The sequence below is a fragment of the Pseudorca crassidens genome, chromosome 16, assembly GCF_039906515.1.
Source record: "Pseudorca crassidens isolate mPseCra1 chromosome 16, mPseCra1.hap1, whole genome shotgun sequence".
NCBI lineage: Eukaryota > Metazoa > Chordata > Mammalia > Artiodactyla > Delphinidae > Pseudorca > Pseudorca crassidens.
In genome coordinates, this window is record NC_090311.1 from 81,738,513 (window position 1) to 81,759,201 (window position 20,689).

General features: G+C 45.5%; 1 protein-coding gene across 4 annotated transcripts in view; it reads right to left on the reverse strand.

The window, feature by feature from the left end:
* Positions 1–20,689, reverse strand: part of DISC1 (DISC1 scaffold protein) — a 347,388-nt gene that overhangs the window by 213,706 nt on the left and 112,993 nt on the right. For all 4 annotated transcript variants that reach the window (XM_067711093.1, XM_067711094.1, XM_067711096.1 and 1 more), the window contains exon 6: positions 15,265–15,491. In XM_067711093.1, the coding sequence (XP_067567194.1) occupies positions 15,265–15,491 (227 nt within the window). The remainder of the gene's footprint in view (positions 1–15,264; positions 15,492–20,689) is intronic.

Consider the following 20,689-nt stretch of genomic DNA (forward strand, 5'->3'; position numbering starts at 1 on the left):
GAAAAACACTCCCATGGATGTCGAAAATATCAATAATAAAACATTCGATATGGGGAGGGACAGACTGCTTTCCAGCAATCATGAGAAGGCAAGTGGAACTGAAGTCAGTCATAGTAACTAATCTAAAGACTTGGCCAAGGGCAGAACGAGACATTTATAGGGAAGCGTATCAGCCAGACGATTTGGGTTCAATGACTCAGGGTGAGACACAGTTCTGAGGAAGAAAGGTCCGACCAGAGGAGCACCTCTGCTGCTGCCATGCTGGCCCAAGCCATGGACACCCTCCTCTGAAATGCCCCAGTGGCCTCTGAACTGGTCCCCTGCTTTTGCCCTCACCCCTCTACAGTTTATTCTTAAGCCTGTAGCCAGAGCGAGAATTCTCAAGCACCGCAGTGCAAATCCCTTCTCTAATGCACCCAGGTAAAGCCACATCCAACGAGGACCAACACGGCCCATCTCCCATCACCTCTCTGACCTCGCCTCCTACGACAACCTCCTCTGCTCGCTCTGCCCGGCCACAGAGGCCTCCTGCCTCGAATCCACCTTGGCTGGCGCAGACCCCTCTGCCTGGACGCTCGACCGCCCCCCACCTAGACACACGCCAGGTCAACTGCTTCCTACCTTCCAGTCCTTACTCTACTCTAACCCCTCAGGGAGCCCAGGCTGACTACTTAGGTGCATCTAGATCCCGTCTCCTAGAAGTCCTGGCCTCTTTGACTTATCTGTTTTGGCTGGTTTCTTTTCATAGACTGTGTACGGGTTGAATTGTGTTAAAGTCCTATGTTAAAGTCCTAACCCCCCATATCTCAGAATGTCACCTTACTTAGAAACAGGGTCACTGCAAATGTAGCTAGTTGAGACGAGTTGCTAGGGTGGGTCCCGCGCCCATATGACTGGCGGAGAATCTGGATTCAGAAGCACACGTGGAGGAAAGACAGTGTGAAAAGACACAGGGAGAAGATGGTCATCTACAAGCCGAGGAGAGACTTGGGACAGACCCTTCACTCAAAGCCCTCGCCCACCGTCACCTTGATCTTGGACATCTAACCACAATATACATCTGTGTTTAAGCCACCCACCTGCAGTACTTTGTTATGGCAGCGCTAACAAATTACTACAGACTGGCGAGGGAAGGGAGACACGTGGAGAGCCAGAGGCTGGAAGTAAGGTCCACGGCTGTGCAGAGGGCACCCGGAGGTCTCAGCCTGGAGCCCACCTCCAGCCGATGCTAAGTGAGCCCTCACTGCTGATACACTGCTGAGACCAGAGGGTCACTCTACAAAATTCAGTGACGGTGCTTAGAGCACCTTGCTCATCTTCCTCAAAAGCCTACAGCTGCATTGGGCAACTATTTGGTTACAGAATCCCATGTCCTAGTCTAAGAGGGACTAACTCTTTACTCCCTGTTTCTCCAGATGCTGTCACTTAGGGAAGCATAACTCAAAGGCTCATAAGACACTTGAACCTGTACTCTCTCGCAGTAATGCTTTCAACACCTCTCATAGATCCAGGCAACAGAGGCCTCTGCCTGATCTCCTTAATCCTGGAGTGAAGCAACCCCAGGGTCAAAGGTACACACCCACCCGGAGCTGCTCCAGGCAGCCGAGACCAGAAGTGCCTCCCCAAGGGCTGCGGGCCTGCTTCCCGCCAGGGCCCCTTCTCAAGGCCTTGCTCCCAAGCGTGGCCCACACTGCAGGGGTCAAGCACTGGCTACCTGGAAGGTGTGGACAGTTCTTGGACATGCAGGCCAGGGGTCCCGTCACGGTGCGGGACAGACCTCACGATGGGAAGACAAGTCAGAAGTTCCACTGCTCTGGGCCACGATGTCGGGGGGCCTGGAGGACTCCTCTGTGTTCACGTCCTTGAGAAACCGCCCGTGTGCTTTTCCCCAATTTGTTATGCTTGTTCCCACCCCCGGGAAGCCAGCCACCACTGCCTTCAGCACCAGCGTCGGCCACCAGCATTAAACCCACAGCCAGGACGCCAACCACACACGCACCCCCAGACAAGCCTTTGCAGGACGAACCCTACTGCTGCTCTTGTCCAACCTCTGATGCAAAAGAATAGTAACGGCGCACAGAGAATTCCACTATCACCCCGCTCGCTTTCTACAGAACCTCCTCACCTGCAAAGCGAGGAAGCTGGAGCAGGTGACTTCTGAGAACGTCCCAGTCCTACCATCCAGTATTCCTTTACTGTTCTACCACTCAAGATGCTTCTGCTAATGTTATGTTATTTGTAGACATCTGGAGAATCTAAAAAACACACAGGTCATGCAAAGTGCCAGACAACATTAGTGACAGAGGCAGAAATATAGGCCATTTTTACTGTCATTTTTACTAAGCGAGACACGATTGTTTCAGCCCTCAGAACAGAGTTGTGCAGAAAGTCTGCTGTCTGCTGGCTGTTGCCCGTCCGTCTTCCTGTGGGTGTATACCTGGCCGTGCGCTGAAGTCCCGTTTTAGCAAAAAGCTACAGGAGGAGGAATGTCAGTTTCATTTCCAGTCTTCTCCCTGTCCCCTGTCCTTGCCCCCAGTTCCATCCCCTGTGCCTTGTTGACTAAAAATAAGTTTAAGAATGAGAGATTGTTACCGAAGCAAACTAGAAAGACATAAAGGGCAAAATGACAGCTGCCCTGGCATACGCACTACCTGGGTCTCAAATTAAAATACATACACATATACAGGAATCCCTGACATTAACAACGTTGCCAATTATTACTCAGGCCTCTAACCTTCTGTCAGGGGCAAGTGGTTAAGAAAATGGCAGCAAAAACGGCTCTAGGAAATGCAGGATTTTATCTGCTTGGCTTTTTCCTTCCTTCGACCCTTCTCTCCTCACAGCTGATAACGTCACATGTCACCAGTGGGGCATAGATGGGGCACAGACAACAAAAAGGCCAAGAACTTCTCCAAGCTTCAGATGATCTCATAAAGGCACGATGGGACACATGTAGTCGTCAGAAGCAAGCCATTCTCTGTGGCTGTAAATGCTACCAAGCTGGCCGTCTGAGACATTTACTCTTGGGAAAGGCTGCATGCAGTGGAGAGAGATTTGTACCAAGGGCTGGCACCCCTGTGGACCGTCTTTGTCACCTTGGGTACAGCACGGAATCTCTGTGCAGTTCAGCAGGGGGGACGGGAGCCACACACAGGACAGACCGATTCACGCTCGTCAAACAGCTAGCTAATGTTTTGGGGACCTTGGGCGGAATGAAGTATAGAAACACTTTTTAATAAATCATTTCTACAAATAGCCAAACCTATATTAGACTAATAAATATTTCTGAGTAATCTGACAAAAATCAGCCCATGAATTTTTAACTAATATATTGGAGGTTTTCCTCTCTGGCCCAAGCTGGGGAGATAAAATGAAAGAACCAGAGCAAAACTGGCCAGAGAAATACTTGCACTTTTAGCCTTTTGATCCTTCCTCTGAATCTGGATCGCATTAGTGACTCATATCCTTACAGAACATTTCTCCGAATTTCAGGGATCCAGGGTCTCAACTTGAACGAGGATACTTCACTCCGCTGCTTTTGAGCCTCTGTGGTAAAGTCCAAATTCTCCAACTGACTCAGCAAACCGACCCTGAGATGTCACATGTGATTAGGTCATAAACTCTTTTTAATAAAATACATCTATGTAGCTCCTATAAGCACTCCTAGAAGGGATAGCTGGGAGAGAGAGATGAAATGCAAGGATTTCCAATTTCTTAAAAAAGACTTCCTGGGGTCAAGGTGTGACGTGAAGATACAGCAGAGGAAAGAGCCCCAATACTGAATTTGCAGAATTTCCCAAATTAGCTGAGAGGAATGAAACAGTGCACACAGGCATGCACGCGTGCACACACACACACACACACACACACCCTGGTCCCAGGCCGTCTCTTGTCAATTCCCATCTCCACTGAGAAACTCTGCCTGACTTTACAGAGTCACAGCTTGCATCTAAGTCCAGTTCCATCAAGAATCACAGCTTTATTCTGAGCTGATGAATCTGGTATTTGGCTTATCCAAATATTCCAAGCGTTAACTCAACCAGCTCTTTCTCACCTCCTCTCAAACAATTTTATTCTAAACTGAAACTAGAATGCATAGGCCAAAACCATTTTGACTTACAGACATTTGTCTGAAATAGCTTTTAGCTGTCCAATAAATAAAAATAACACGAGACAAAAATAGAGAACAGCCTTATGTTTAGATCATAACTACTCTCCTTTCTACTCCTTCCTCCCAAGTTGTTTAAAGATAACTTTTTACACACAATCAGAAAATAAAACACTGGCCTCTTATTTTCTGAAGACTGGTAACCAAGATGGTACCAGATTTTCAACTACTGTCATAACCCAAATGTATTTGAAGATTCAAAATGATTTCAATTCCTGGGCCTCTAGAGCTCTTCTCCGCACAACTCCTGTTGAGTTCAATCCTTCAAACACTACAATTTGATCCAGGGGGAATACGATCCTGCCTCTGGGTTTATTCTGTTAAGCGATCCAAAGGCAACATCAGATTTCCATTTCAACCACTGTCCCCCTAATTCTGCCTACTTCATAACTAAGATCCCATCTTTCCCAGGGTTTTTAAAAGAAATGCTTACATTTCCATTTAATCCTAATTTTTTTTAATATATGTGGTTTCTTCTACATTTCTAAACACGTATACTTTCCCTAATTCTGAAGTTTACCCAAAAGGTTTTACTTTCTGCTCTGTGTCCATGGGGTGATTTTCTGAGTCATCTTTAATTACCTGCTAAGGACAAGCATATTCACATAAAGCTGCAGACACAGTTTACACCTTACGTTTCTCTCAGGCTCTTCCGAAATCCGCTTACAAAGCTAAAACAGACTGCTGATGAACAAAATGAATAGACAGCAAGAAAAAACATCCAGTTGACTCAACAAGTAACTGGATAAGGAATCAAACACCAATACCAGTACCGCTCAAAGAGGAAGCTGAGGAAATCTGCCCAAAAGGATGTACAAAGTAGTTACGACAGTGGTGGCCAGGATGAGCACAGTAACAAAAACGACCCTCACGTATAAGGCACAGGGGCCCCCTGCACGGAGCTAAAGGAAACCTAGAGGTTTGGGGTTGGGTCCTCCCCAGCAGCACAGGGAAGATCAATCAGCCCTTCAGCAGTTTGGAAAAGATGTGCTAATGACTGACTGAAGTCCAGCCAGCAATGAGCGGGCGTTCCCAACCTGGGGGTGTTCGCTACAGTCACTGGGAAAGGGTCTCTCTGAGCAAAACTGAATTACTTCTGCTGGAAGAGCTTAAACCCTTCAGCTCAAGGTCTGAAAAGCAGTTTAGTTTGGTGTATTCCTTTAACATCTGAGAAGTTAAAGCAGGGACTAAAAACATATGACCTGCAGACAGGAAAACACTCTTGGGATATGTCAGGAATAAGAAAGTCTGGTGAAAGGGAATAGAGGATTGCAGAAGACACCCAAACTACACAGAAATTAAGTGCAGGACAGTTCTCAAGTTGACAATAATGAAAAATAACAATTGAAATTGACCAGAAGAAAAGCTCTTAAAATAGGCCGCAGGCATTCACATAGGCCGAGAGCTAACCCAGAGTCACAGCACTAGGAGAACCAGGTACAGTCATTTCAATCTTTGAGAATCCATGAGGCTCCAGTTGAAAATAATTTATCAGATACCTAAGATATAAAAGAGGAGTGGGGCTTCCCTGGTGGTGCAGTGGTTGAGAGTCCTCCTGCCGATGCAGGGGACGCGGGTTCGTGCCCCGGTCCGGGAGGATCCCACATGCCGCGGAGCGGCTGGGCCCGAGCCATGGCCGCTGAGCCTGCGCGTCCAGAGCCTGTGCTCCGCAACGGGAGAGGCCGCAGCAGTGAGAGGCCCGCGTACCGCAAAAAAAAAAAAAAAAAAAAAAAGAGGAGTGGATGAGTCTACATATTACAAGCTTCCCAAATGAACTACCTAAATAATAATAAATGTTGTAAATTCCTTGAAGAAAATAAAGCACAGAGAATTCGTAAAATATTAAAATGCAATATTTAAAAATATATAGGCATTTTTCACCCTCCTTTGGTCTATGTTTGTTTTAAATCTTAATAAATTTACTCCAGCACAAAATAAAGGTTTTTTTAAAATCTGTACCTGAGATGAGACTCCTGCTTTGAATTCCCCAAACACACCCAACAAAAAACAGAAGTCAGGGTCCTGTTCTTCAGGGTGAGTGGCATCTGGACCCACCCAGATAGGTGGCAGTTTCAAGTCTCTTCCTTCTTTTCCAACCCTTTCCATCTTTTCCAAGTTGTGCCTTGATTAATATTTCCCATTGCCTGTGACAATGACTTTCCAAAGAAAATGGGAGGACACAATGGTGAGTTCCCAATTCTGAACAGCGGCCGCACGGCGATTTCAGCTCCATCCATGTCTAGTGCCTGCTCGTCATAAGCATTAGAAAAGAAAGAACCTGAGCACCGCGGCGGGGATGGTCATGGGCTGCCCAGGGAAGGTTGAAGGGAAACTTACTTGGGGGCTAGGAGGAACAGAACTACTGTTTTTTTAAAAAGCAATTTATTTTAACCTATTTCACAAAATCTGAAAGTGCAAAGTGTTCTACTGATAAATGCAGAAGGGACCTCCAGCATCACCGAGTTCACACCTTCATTTATAAGCAAGACTTCCTGTTCCTCTGGCGCTGGCTGGTCCTTTCCTCTGGCAGTTCCTCTTCTGCTCTCCTGTCTTTGGAACTGCTACCCACCTCTCTGACCCAAGCCAGTTGCCTGGTGGTCTCCCGGGGTTGCCCGTGTTTAGAGACCCGTTTGCTCCGATCCCTTTCAGGGGCCACCAGGTGATCCGTGGGGCATAGAGAGAACTCACTGGCCTGGAATGGCAGTGTTCTCTTTTGCTTGGACCCATGACCCATGCTCTGCCCAGCTGCACACCTTTCCATTGCCTTTCCATTGCTTGCATGGGCACTTGACTCCAAGCCCCGCTCTCTCCCAAGCCATCCGTGTTAACCTTTTCTCTCCCTGCCCTATTTCCAAAAGTGGTCAAAGACATCAGGACACTACTGCTGTGTGAATCTAGACCCTCGGCAGCCTCCTCCGCAAAATATACTGCAAAAGGATACAAAATTAATGCACAGCAGTCTCTTGCATTCCTATACAGTAATGATGAAAAATCTGAAAGAGAAATTAAGGAAACACTCCCATTTACCATTGCAACAAAAAGAATAAAATACCTAGGAATAAACCTACCTGAGGAGACAAAAGACCTGTTTGCAGAAAACTATAAGATACTGATGAAAGAAATTAAAGATGATACAAACAGATAGAGAGATATACCATGTCCTTGGATTGGAAGAATCAACATTCTGAAAATGACTATACTACCCAAAGCAATCTACAGATTCAATGCAATCCCTATCAAACTACCAATGGCATTTTTCACAGAACTAGTACAAAAAATTGCACAATTTGTATGGAAACACAAAAGATCCCGAATAGCCAAAGCAATCTTGAGAAAGAAAAACAGCTGGAGGAATCAGGCTCCCTGACTCCAGACTATACTACAAAGTTACAGTAATCAAGAGAGTATGGTATTGGCACAAAAACAGAAACATAGATCAATGGAACAGGATAGAACACCCAGAGATAAACCCATGCACATATGGTCACCTTATCTTTGATAAAGGAGGCAAGAATATACAATGGAGAAAAGACAGCCTCTTCAATAAGTAGTGCTGGGAAAACTGGACAGCTATACGTAAAAGAATGAAATTAGAACACTCCCTAACACCATACACAAAAATAAACTCAAAATGGATTAAAGACCTAAAGTAAGGCCAGACACTACAAAACTCTTAGAGGAAAACATAGGCAGAACACTCTATGACATAAGTCACAGCAAGATTCTTTTGACCCACCTCCTAGAGAAATGGAAATTAAAAAAAAAAAAAAAAAAAATGGGACCTAACGAAACTTAACAGCTTTTGCACAGCAAAGGAAACCATAAACAGAATGAAAAGACAACCCTCAGAATGGGAGAAAATATTTGCAAATGAAGCAACAGACAAAGGATTAATCTCCAAAATATACAAGCAGCTCATGCAGCTCAATATCAAATAAACAAACAACCCAATCCAAAATGGGCAGAAGACCTAAATAGACATTTCTCCAAAGAAGATATACAGATTGCCAACAAACACATGAAAGAATGCTCAACATCATTAATCATTAGAGAAATGCAAATCAAAACTACAATGAGATATCATCTCACACCAGTCAGAATGGCCATCATCAAAAAATCTAGAAACAATAAATGCTGGAGAGGGTGTGGAGAAAAGGGAACCCTCTTGCACTGCTGGTGGGAATGTAAATTGATACAGCCACTATGGAGAACAGTATGGAGGTTCCTTTAAAAACTAAAAATAGAACTATGATATGATCCAGCAATCCCACTACTGGGCATATACCCTGAGAAAACCATAACTCAAAAAGAGTCATGTACCACAATGTTCATTGCACCACTATTTACAATAGCCAGGACATGGAAGCAACCTAAATGTCCATCGACAGATGAATGGATAAAGAAGATGTGGCACATATATACAATGGAGTATTACTCAGCCAAAAAAGAAACGAAATTGAGTTATTTGTAGTGAGGTGGATGGACCTAGAGTCTGTCATACAGAGTGAAGTAAGTCAGAGAGAGAAAAACAAATACTGTATGCTAACACATATATATGGACTCAAAAAAAAAATTGGTTCTGAAGAAACTAGGGGCAGGACAGGAATAAAGACGCAAACATAGAGAATGGACTTGAGGATGTGGGGAGGGGGAAGGGTAAGCTGGGACAAAGCAAGAGAGTGGCATGGACATATATACACTACCAAACGTAAAACAGATAGCTAGTGGGAAGCAGCCCCATAGCACAGGGAGATCAGCTCGGTGCTTTGTGACCACCTAGAGGGGTGGGATAGGGAGGGTGGGAGGGAGAAGCAAGAGGGAGGGGCTATGAGGATATAAGTATACGTATAGCTGATTCACTTTTTTATACAGCAGAAACTAACACACCATTGTAAAGCAATTATACTCCAATAAAGATGTTAAAAAAAAGTATATTGCAAAAACCAATATATTGCCCAATATATCTTAACGGGTTGTGAGCAAAAATGAGCATTTTGTAAACAATGGTGACATTTAAATTAATGTGTTATTATTATTACCAATCAAAATAAGAAAGACGACTTGATAAATATGAGAGTTGTCCCAAACGCTGAGGATGCCGTCTAATCAAAGAAGCCTTCCTGCAAGAAACGTCAGTCTCACGCTCCTTATATACTCCAAACTCACTGCATTGACTCTCTGGGCAAAGATCTGTCTGCCTCAGGAATTCCTGGGAAAAGCAAGGTATCTGCTTTAAAAATAAAGAGAAGTCAGAATCTCATGTAGCACTTTTAGCAACACAAAGCAGTCCTTCTCCTCCAGATGAGCCCTCACGCTCTCTGTCTCATCGAGCCATTGTTCCTGACAAACCAACCAGGTGAAGAAGGACAAAGGCAGAGAAGGAAGAAAAGCAAAGACCAGAAGCAGAGACTGAAGAACAGAATCACAGCAAGTGGAGAAGCAGCCTGGAGACCGCGGGCATTTCTTCGGAAGTCTCTAAATTGTCCCAGTTTGGCACCATCCCCCGGGCGCATCACTGGGACACACACAGCTGTCCCCCTGCACACACCCACTGAGAATCTGCCTCGCTCCTCCCGGGTGCTGGAGTCTGTTTTCCGATTCAGGCCTTGCTGTTTCACTGTCTTTTCACTCTAATAAGATACGTATCTGAGGGGAAAGTGGGACGATTGATTTTTTTTCCAGTCAGTTGTGAACTGCTGAATTTCATTATTTTAAATCTCACTTGAAAAGAGCCGTGACATCAGCCTGGTTGCTCATCGTGGGCTGAGGGCAGGTGTCATGGGGAGGCCGGAGCACCTCCAAGAGTCGGCCAGCCTCGCCGGGGGGCCCTGAGCGGTTAAGCAACGGGGACCAGGGAGCAAGCCCGGCTCTCCACCACCACCCTTCCCCAGCTCAGATGCGCCCACCGAGGTCTGGCCAGCCTGGCCGTAACCAGGGCTTCAGTTTGTTTTGCAGTTTGTGCCAACGGCTTGTAAAAAGATGTGACATGTTTCTTCCAAATGTACAACGAGAGACAATCCATCCGTGAGCTGCCACAACACATTTCAGGCAAAGCATGAAAAATTCCAGGAGCTGAGGAATGAACTCAACCACAGACTAATACAAACCAGCCAAGCGTCTCTGAAGAACGCTGGAAAGTAGCGTCCACAGCCCTCACTCAGCTCTGTCGTTGCTACTCTGATTACTCCTACCTGGCTTTACGGTCAGCCAGGGTCACAGCTGGCCCTGTCCCCACTGATGTTCAAGGCACTCAGACCAAAAGAGGGGCAGAGCTGATGGCCCTCGAGGCAGATGAGTTGCAAATCACGACCCCCCTCCACTTACAGAAATAAACAGACGGACACTCACACCCAGAATGCAGGCACGCCGTCCAGGAAAACCGCAGAAACTGTCACCTCCTTCCTCCCTGTGTCCCCATCCTTCCCCTCCCCTACCCCACACCCCAATCCCACTACAGAGTGGGGGGAGGATGGGTTTCCGTAGGGGAGGATCAGGTTCACTAGAGAAATCCATCCTTCTAGACCTCTCCCATCAGAGGAAGACTTGCAGGAGGAAACAAGGAGTTTGTTCTAAAGCTGAGGGATTGGAATCCCAGGGATGAAGGCAAGTCCAACTAACATACAACATACATCTTTTGAGTGGCTTTTGTCTTTCACGCGTCCCTGCCCTGTAAGCTTCCATACTGCAGAGTTCCTGATACCCAGGTACTTAAGAAAGTTCTCCTCTTATTCACTGGAAGACAACCATTCTCTCTGGCTCTATCAAAAGGCAGCTCTGATGTCTGGGAAGGCAGCTCTTTCATTCCATCCTGCTAAGACATTTGATCCAAAACACAGATGTCAGAAAATTCAACCTGCTGCTTTGATTTCTATTAAAATATCCAAATAAAAAGCCGTCGGTTCTCCGGTTCCCAGCAGGTGCCCTTCTACTTCCAGTCCTTCTTGGACAGCAGCGGCCCAAGGATTCCCCACAAGCTACAGTCCGAAAGGAAGGTGCCCACACAAGCAGCTTCCACCAGTGAGTCACTCACAAACGCCAAGTGCCCTCAGGAAGCTCCTTCTCAAGCGCAATGTGTGGCTTATCCAGGGAAAGCAGCATAGCCTCCCCGTGGAACTTGAACACTGTGGAATCAGTCAGAATCAGCTCCTCCCCAGACAGCACCGTGAGTTTCTAGCTGGCCTCTCTTCATAAGACCAAGACTTTCCTATTTCACAATTTGTCTGGATCTCTTCATCTGGCCTGAGAAGAAACTACAGTTGACCCTTGAACGACACAGGTCTGAACTGCAAGAATCCACTTATACGCAGATATTTTTCAATAGTGAATACTACACGGTCAGTGGTTGGTTGAATTCCGGTATGCAAAGGAACCACAGATCCAGAGCGCCAGCTTTGAATTACACGGGGATTAATCCCCACATTATTCAGGGGTCCACTGTACTCTCACAACAAACAAAGACAGCTATTGATGCAGATAAGATGCGTTCTTCTAGCTGGGGCATCTATGGGATATCGTTCTAAAAGAAAACCAATCCCTCATAGCAAACACTGTGATACAATTAGTTAAGATACTAGGTCAAGGAATCTCTGCTCTGTTGGCCAATAAAACCACATCGGCTGCTTTCAAATGCTCCATTTCTAGGAGTGAGTACCGCAGCCTGTCAGCTTGGCAAAAGCGTGCCTTCCTTCTTATGGAAAGCACACATATCAATGATGGTTTTTCCATTTGATATCTATGGCGAGGAACAGCACGATGCCGCCCTCCTCCAGGTGGAAGAGAGGAAGCTGACCAGACGAAACCTGCACCTGGGAGGCGCCCCCTGCGCCACCAAGTAAATAAAGGAGATGCCAAGGGTCAGCTCCTGCAGGGTCCCCCAGATGACGAGAATGCCTCAGGGTGGTCCCTCTCCAGCAACATGGAACCCCACTCAGTGCTGGCGGTGCTCTCAGCACAGGTGGGAGGTCACACTATGAACTAGCCATTGAATTGCCCGTGTTGCTTTTTGTTTGCAGTCACTCTGGGACTTTCCCTCCCACCCTTGCCACGCAACCGTTAGTCCTTCTATTCCTAAGACTCCCTCCTACACTGAGCCCTCATGGGTTCAGGTCACTGAGATGCCCAGGTGTTCCTGCAGGCAGATCAGCACAAAAAGTGAGAGCCTGGGGCTTCCCTGGTGGCGCAGTGGTTGGGAGTCCGCCTGCCGATGCAGGGGACACAGGTTCGTGCCCCGGTCCGGGAAGATCCCACATGCCGCGGAGCGGCTGGGCCCATGAGCCATGGCCGCTGGGCCTGCGCGTCCGGAGACTGTGCTCCGCAGCAGGAGAGGTCACAGCAGTGAGAGGCCCGTGTACCGCAAAAAAAAAAAAAAAAAGTGAGAGCCTGCTCCTGACCTGAACTCTGTAACCTCCGTGGGCACAGGTGGATTCGGGGATGATGGGTCCTCCCCGAGGAGCCCCCAGACGGCACTGCAGCACGTTCAAGAGCCATCCTTACATCGGATTTCCCTAACAGCGTCATAGAATCAGATTGCCACAAACCTTGAAAGGTCTTTCAAGAGTCTGTTCAGTTGATTAGAGCACTGGATGACTCGGCTAAAGTCACACCTCTATTTCGTCTGCATCTCGTCCTGGTGAAAAGGCAGCCTGGAGCACATGGGCAGAATAACAGACTAGACATGGTAAGGTCTGAGTTCAGGGGCCCAGCTCCATCAGCTGCCACACTCTGGAGCTCTTTGCTTTAGACTAAGAGCTCTCTAAGTGGAAACTATCTAAGTTAGGTCTCTTACTAGCTGCATCCCCAGGAAATTTTCTGAGTTCTTATTTCCTCAACTGTTAAATGAGAATAACGAGGACAGCCTGCCCACCACGCCGGGCTGCTCTGCCTGCCATGAGTCAGCAAGTGAGAAAGCAGGCGCCCTGCCTCCTGTGTGTCTCTGTATGGGGACAGGGCACACCTGCAGGGACGCTGCCCGGGAGTTCAGCTCAAAACACAGAGGCTTTGTGAAATACTGCAATGGGCTCTAAGCTAAGCACGTCCTCCTTCTTCCCCTCGAAGTGCTTGTGCGAGAGATGAGAGGAGTGAGACTAACCTCTGCACTGTTCAAAGCAAAAGGAGAAATAAGTAGGACACATCTGGATGGCGGGACCAAAAAAGGCTCACTTTAAGCTTCATGTGTAAATGTGTGCTTTTATATACATAAAAATAAATGCACATGTGTATTTCATCTTGTATATTACACACACTCCATATATACATCTAATATAATGCATACATCACACGTATAATTACATGATACGTAATGTGTATTATCGTGTGTGTGCATGTGTATATGTGCGTGCATTTGTATATGTGTGTATGTGTGTGCATGTGTGTGCCTGTGTGTATGTGTGTGCGTGTGTGTATGTGCATGCGTGTATTGTGTGCGTCTGTGTGTGTAGCATGACTTCCATAGGAGGGACAAGGGAAGCAGGAGCAGGAAAGATCCCTAGAGCCAAGGCTATACCGTAAGGACGCAGGCGAAAGTGAAGCAGAAAGAGCGCAGGCAGACTTGATGGTGAGTTTCTTCTGGCTGAAATCTGGCAACAACACACATCTCTTCCCCCTCTCCACGGGCACGAGCCCGGGGTTAGAGTTCTGCAGGGAAATATCAGGGCTGGGAGGGGAGGGGAGGACACCATGGGCAGCTCCCTGGACAAGCGTCCAGCTTCGATGGGCTGGATCGGGTGTGGGACACGTGTGAGAGGGGACAGGTACTCGCTGACTAGTCTAAAACACATTTGGAAGGCAGTTAGAAGGCTTCAGAAGACTGAAATCCCCGTGATAAAAACGACAGGCAGTAAGCATGGTAAAGCACTTGCCGCCACCCAGGCACCGTTACACGAGCTTTATATGTGTTAACTCAGTGCATCCTCCTAACAGCCCGTCCCTCCCCCAATAATAAGTGGTTCCAGCTAATAAGCGGTTGAGTGAGGTAATCAGATGGTAGAGTCCATATTCTCAACCGCTACAGGGGGTGACGTTTTCTTAAGTATTTTCTGCAGCGTAATAACCAGGCAGAACTTCCATCCCCCTCACTGCTCTACATCCGCCGCACCTGCAGGCCTCACCACACCTGCGTGTTCATCCAGGCACGGCTCACTTTCTGTCTAACATGAGTAAGGGTGGGTTCTGCCTTTCGCCATATAAGGTTATGACCTCCCCAAAGGCAAGAGGTCCATGTGTATCTCTTGGGTCTCCCATGACGCAGAACACAAGGAAAGTTCTCCCTCTATAGCAAGTGGATAAGAAACTAGGCTATGAGAGGGAGGGAGACGCATGAGGGAAGAGATATGGGAACATATGTATACGTATAACTGATTCACTTTGTTATAAAGCAGAAACTAACACACCATTGTAAAGCAATTATACTCCAATAAAGATATTAAAAAAAAGAAATTAGAAAGTGAAAAGTAAAACTAAAAAAGAAAAGAACTAGGCTTTTGACGTAATGAACAGGAATTTAAGTATCAGTTTTGCTCTTATTAATTGGGACTTTGGGCAAATTATTTGACCTTCTTAAACTCTCTTGTCCTCCTCTGTGAAATGGGTATAATAATAGAAGCAACTCATAGAGTAAAGCTTAGCACAGTGCCTGGCACATAGTAAGACTCAGTAAATGTTAGTGCCATGAATAATGACTCATTCTTCCAGGCCACTGATGGGGCCTCCTCCCTCCAGCTCACCAGCCTCTCCTGTCTCCAGCTGGTCACCCTCAGCAAAGGCTGGCATCCAAATCTCCAACCAACTGAGCCCCAGCAGATCTCAAAAGGGAAGGAAGGCACCCCTGGGGCGTTTGGACATGGGAAAGGTCCGTATCAGAATGGAGAGGAATCGTGGTATTTAGCGGGTATGTAGCCCGGGTGTCAAATACCCTGCGATGTGCAGGACTGCCCGACACCATGAAGAATTTTGCCACTCGAAATATCAACAGTGCTTCCCTTGAAAAAACAAAGCGCTGCTTGGAAAATAATTTATATATGCGGGCCAGCAGACAAAATCAATCCCATAAACAGATGAACGAGATGAGCGATCCAAAATCAGTTAGGAATCACCAGTACCTCCTGATGGTTTCGGGCGGCTCTGCACGGACGGGAATCTGCTCGGCCAAGGCCAGGGTGTCCTGCAAGGTCTTGCTGACCTCCTGCAACTCGCCCAGGGACAGCCCTCCCATGAGGTCGCAGCCCTGCCACGGGAGGACCCACTCCTGCTCTTCTAGTTCCCGTCTCAGCTGTTGATCTTTTGCGTCCAGCACAGACATCCTGGCTTGGAGGGCTTCGATCTCTTTCTGTAGAGAATAGAGAGAGATTGTGTAAATTCACCCTGCTCGTGGCAGACTGCACTGCTGAAAATGAGTCCTTTCCATGAGAGTCCGCCATATGCATGAGAGCCGTGAAGTTGCCCTTCTGAAGCAGGCAGATTTTTGGAGGTTTGCTGAACTGGAAAAACCACGCCAGCTTTGTATTTCTGATTAGTTGGCATAAGGAGAAACATTCCCTCCCAAGCGTGAAATAACTCCGGGTGGCGAGCCAAGAATTTGACTTGGAAGAAGGCAGCAAATATATAAACGACTTACTTCATTTCAGGTGACAGAGCTAGAACACAGGGCGGCAAACTTCATGGACTTGAGACACCAGTAAGCAGGAAACACAACCCACAGACCAAAAAAGAAAAACAAACGAGGCTTGGCTGGTCTGTCCCCAAACATGCAAATTTACCATGTAGAGAAAGATCAGAAATAATAGCCTCTTAAGGCTACAGGATTGCGAGAAAAATGACATGCCACAGATAGCACTCTCCTGTCTCGGTTCATAAAAATAGTAAATAAATTTAACTTCCACTAATACAACAAACCAAAATCCAAAGAATCGAGTGTCGTCCAATCTTGAGGTCAATGGATCAAACAAGCAGCAGGTAACTGAATGCCCACTGTGCGTCAAGTGTTACGGCAGCTCATCATCTCACTGACCATAGGATTCTGAAGCTAAAACGAGACTCTTTTAATGAACATACTCCCAGGTTCCATGCGCTGGTTTCCAGCTGATAAGAGCATAGCTCTAACCCTGGCTGTCCCCCCATCTCTCACCCACGTCCTCTCAGCCCCAAGGTACAGATCACCCACTGACCCCTCTTCCAGTAGGGGAGGAAGGACACACAGCAGGAGGTACTGAGGATCCACCCAAGACACCCTAAGAAAACAACAGCGTGTATCCCACTGGTCCAAGATTATGGTATTACTGACACTGTCTCCCATCTCACCTCCCTACTTCCAACCTTTGAACTCCCATCCCCTATTCTTTTCTTTTCTGTTTGTTTTGGGGTTTTTTTGACTGTGGTAAAATACAGGTAACATAAAATGTACCATCTTAACCATTTTTAAGTGTAATTCAGTGGCATTAAGTATATTCATATTGTTGTACAACCACCACCACCATCCGTCTCCAGAGCTCTTTGCATCCCGCAAAACTGAAATTCTGTCCCCATTAAATGCTGACCCCACCATTCCCCCTGCCTCCAGGCTTGGTGGTCATCATTCTGCTTCCTGTCTCTAGAATCTAACTCTTCTGGGGACCTCGTATACGTGGAATCATACAATATTTGTCTTTTTGAGGCTGGCTCATTTCACTTAGTATAATGTCCTCAAGTTTCATCCATGCTGTAGCACGTTTCAGAATTTTCTTCCTTTGAAAGGCTGCACTGTACGTATACACCACATTTTGTTTATCCATTCATCCGTCGATGGACCCGTGGGTAGCTTCCACCTTTTGACTGTTGTGAATAATGCTGCTATGGAGATGTCTCTGGGTCTCTGCTTTCAGTTCTTTGGGGGCTTATACCCAGAAGAGAAATTGCTGAATCACATGGTAATTTTACTTTTAATTTTTTAAAGAACCACCATCCTGTTTTCCACAGTGGCCCTCCACCCTATTCTCACACAGATGTCAAAGTGACTCTTTAAATTGCGGTCAATTACATAACTTCACTGCTTAAAAACCCCCCATGGTTCCCAATCCAGTCAGAGAAGAGCCCAAGACCTCACAAGGCCCTGCAAAGGCCCTCTCATCACTGACCTTCTCCTCTGCTGTTCTCCGCAATCCTGGCCTCCTGGCTACCCTTTGAAGGCATGGGGCACGCTCCCACTGCAGCCTTCGAGTGACTGTCCCCTCCATGGGGAACGCTCTTACTGGAGATTTCTGCAAGGCCCCTCTCCCTCTTCCATCAAGCGTTCGCTTCAATCTCCCTTCTCAGTGAGTAGACTCCCCTACCCCAACACTCTGGTCCATGCACTGTAGCTCTTACCACCCTACAACATTCTAGGCATAGAATTTAGGCTTTTATCACATTTGCCACTTCTTGTCTATCTCCGCACTCCCACCCCCACTAGGACATAAACTCCACAGGAACCCTGAGCATTGCAAACAGTACCTGGCATGTCACAGGCACTCAAAAATTCCTGCTGAATAAATGAATATCCACCTTCCCCCAGAGTTCTGCCACGAATGCTCCCTCCAAACACTGAGTATGTTCTGTACACTCTGATGTCATCAGGAATTGGGGAGACCTTCAACTGGTGAATATTGTTCAGAACCAAAAACCAGACTTCACATTTTCAGCTACGCGAACCTTGCAGTGATGCCCACTGAATCTGAAAGTGCCAGTTTCTCATCCACCAGAGGGCAGACAGCAGAAGCAAGAAGAACTACAGTCCTGCAGCCTGCAGAACAAAAACCACATGCACAGAAAGACAGACAAGATGAAAGGCAGAGGGCTACGTACCAGATGAAGGAACAAGATAAAACCCCAGAAAAACAATTAAATGAAGTGGAGATAGGCAACCTTCCAGAAAAAGAATTCAGAATAATGATAGTGAAGATGATCCAGGACCTCGGAAAAAGACTGGAGGCAAAGATCGAGAAGATGCAAGAAATGTTTAACAAAGAACTAGAAGAATGAAAGAACAAACACCCAGAAGAATTAAAGAACAAACACACAGAGATGAACAATACAATAACTGAAATGAAAAATACACTAGAAGGAATCAATAGCAGAATAACTGAGGCAGAAGAAAGGATAAGTGACCTGGAAGACAGAATGGTGGAGTTCACTGCCGCGGAACAGAATAAAGGAAAAAGACTGAAAAGAAATGAAGACAGCCTAAGAGACCTCTGGGACAACATGAAATGCACCAACATTCGCATTATAGGGGTCCCAGAAGGAGAAGAGAGAGAGAAAGGACCCAAGAAAACATTTTAAGAGATTATAGTCGAAAACTTCCCTAACATGGAAAGGAAATAGCCACCCAAGTCCAGGAAGCACAGAGAGTTCCATACAGGATAAACCCAAGGAGAAACACGCTGAGACACATAGTAATCAAAGTGGCAAAAATTAAAGACAAAGAAAAATTATTGAAAGCAGCAAGGGAAAAACGACAGATAACATACAAGGGAACTCCCATAAGGTTAACAGCTGATTTCTCAGCAGGAACTCTACAAGCCAGAAGGGAGTGACGATATATTTAAAGTGATGAAAGGGAAGAACCTACAACCAAGATTACTCTACCCGGCAAGGATCTCATTCAGATTCGACAGAGAAATCAAAAGCTTTATAGACAAGCAAAAGCTAAGAGAATTCAGCACCACCAAACCAGCTCTACAGCAAATGACAAAGGAACTTCTCTAAGTGCGAAACACAAGAGAAGAAAAGAACCTACAAAAACAAACACAAAACAATTAAGAAAATGGTAATAGGAACATACATATCGATAATTACCTTAAATATGAATGGATTAAATGCTCCAACCAAAAGACACAGGCTCACTGAATGGATACAAAAACAAGATCCATATATACGCTGTCTACAAGAGACCCACTTCAGACCTAGGGAAACATACAGATTGAAAGTGAGGGGATGGAAAAAGATATTCCATGCAAATGGAAATCAAAAGAAAGCTGGAATAGCAATACTCATATCAGATAAAATAGACTTTAAAATAAAGAATGTTACAAGAGACAAGGAAGGACATTACATAATGATCGAGGGATCAATCCAAGAAGAAGATATAACAATTATAAATATATATGCACCCAACACAGGAGCACCTCAATACATAATGCAAATGCTAACAGCTATAAAAACAGGAAATCAACAGTAACACAATAATAGTGGGCGACTTTAACACCTCACTTACACCAATGGACAGATCATCCAGACAGTAAATTAATAAGGAAACACAAGCTTTAAGTGACACAATAGACCAGATAGATTTACTTGATATTTATAAGACATTCCATCCGAAAACAGCAGTTTACACTTTCTTCTCATGTGTACATGGAACATTCTCCAGGTTAGATTACATCTTGGGTCACAAATCAAGCCTTGGTAAATTTAAGAAAATTGAAATTATATCAAGCATCTTTTCTGACGACAATGCTATGAGATTAGGAACGAATTACAGGGGGGAAAAAACCCGAAATAAACACAAACACATGGAGGCTAAACAATACGTTACTAAATAACCAAGAGATCACTGAAGAAATCAAAGAGGAAATCAAAACATACCTAGAGACAAATGACAAGAACATGTAGATCCAAAACCTACGGGATGCAGCAAAAGCAGTTCTAAGAGGGACGTTTGTAGCGATACAATCCTACCTCAAGAAATAAGAAAAATCTCAAATAAGCAATCTAATCTTACATCTAAAGGAACTAGAGAGAGAAGAACAAACAAAACCCAAAGATAGTAGAAGGAAAGAAATCATAAAGATCAGAGCAGAAATAAATGGAATAGAAACAAAGAAAACAATAGCAAAGGTCAATAAAACTAAAAGCTGGTTCTTTGGGAAGATAAACAAAATTGATAAACCTTTAGCCAGACTCATCAAGAAAAAAACGAGAGGACTCAAATCAACAGAATCAGGAATGAAAAAGGAGAAGTTACAATGGACAATGCAGAAATACAAAGCATCGTAAGGGACTACTACAAGAAACTCTTTGCCAATAAAATGGACAACCTGGAAAAACTGGACAAATTCTCAGAAAGGTATAACCTTCCAAGACTGAACCAGGAAGAAATAGAAAATATGAAGAGACCAATCACAAGTAATGTAATTGAATCTGTGATTAAAAATCTTCCAAAACACATAGGCAGAACACTCTATGACATAAATCACAGCAAGGTCCTTTCTGACCCACCTCCTAGAGAAATGCAAATAAAAACAAAAATAAACAAATGGGACCTAATGAAACTTAAAAGCTTTTGCACAGCAAAGGAAACCATAAACAAGACAAAGACAACCCTCAGAATGGGAGAAAATATTTGCAAATGAAGCAACAGACAAAGGATTAATCTCCAAAATTTACAAGCAGCTCATGCAGCTCAATATCAAAAGAACAAACAACCTAACCCAAAAATGGGCAGGAGACCTAAATAGACATTTCTCTAAAGAAGATATACAGATTGCCAAGAAACACATAATAGGATGCTCA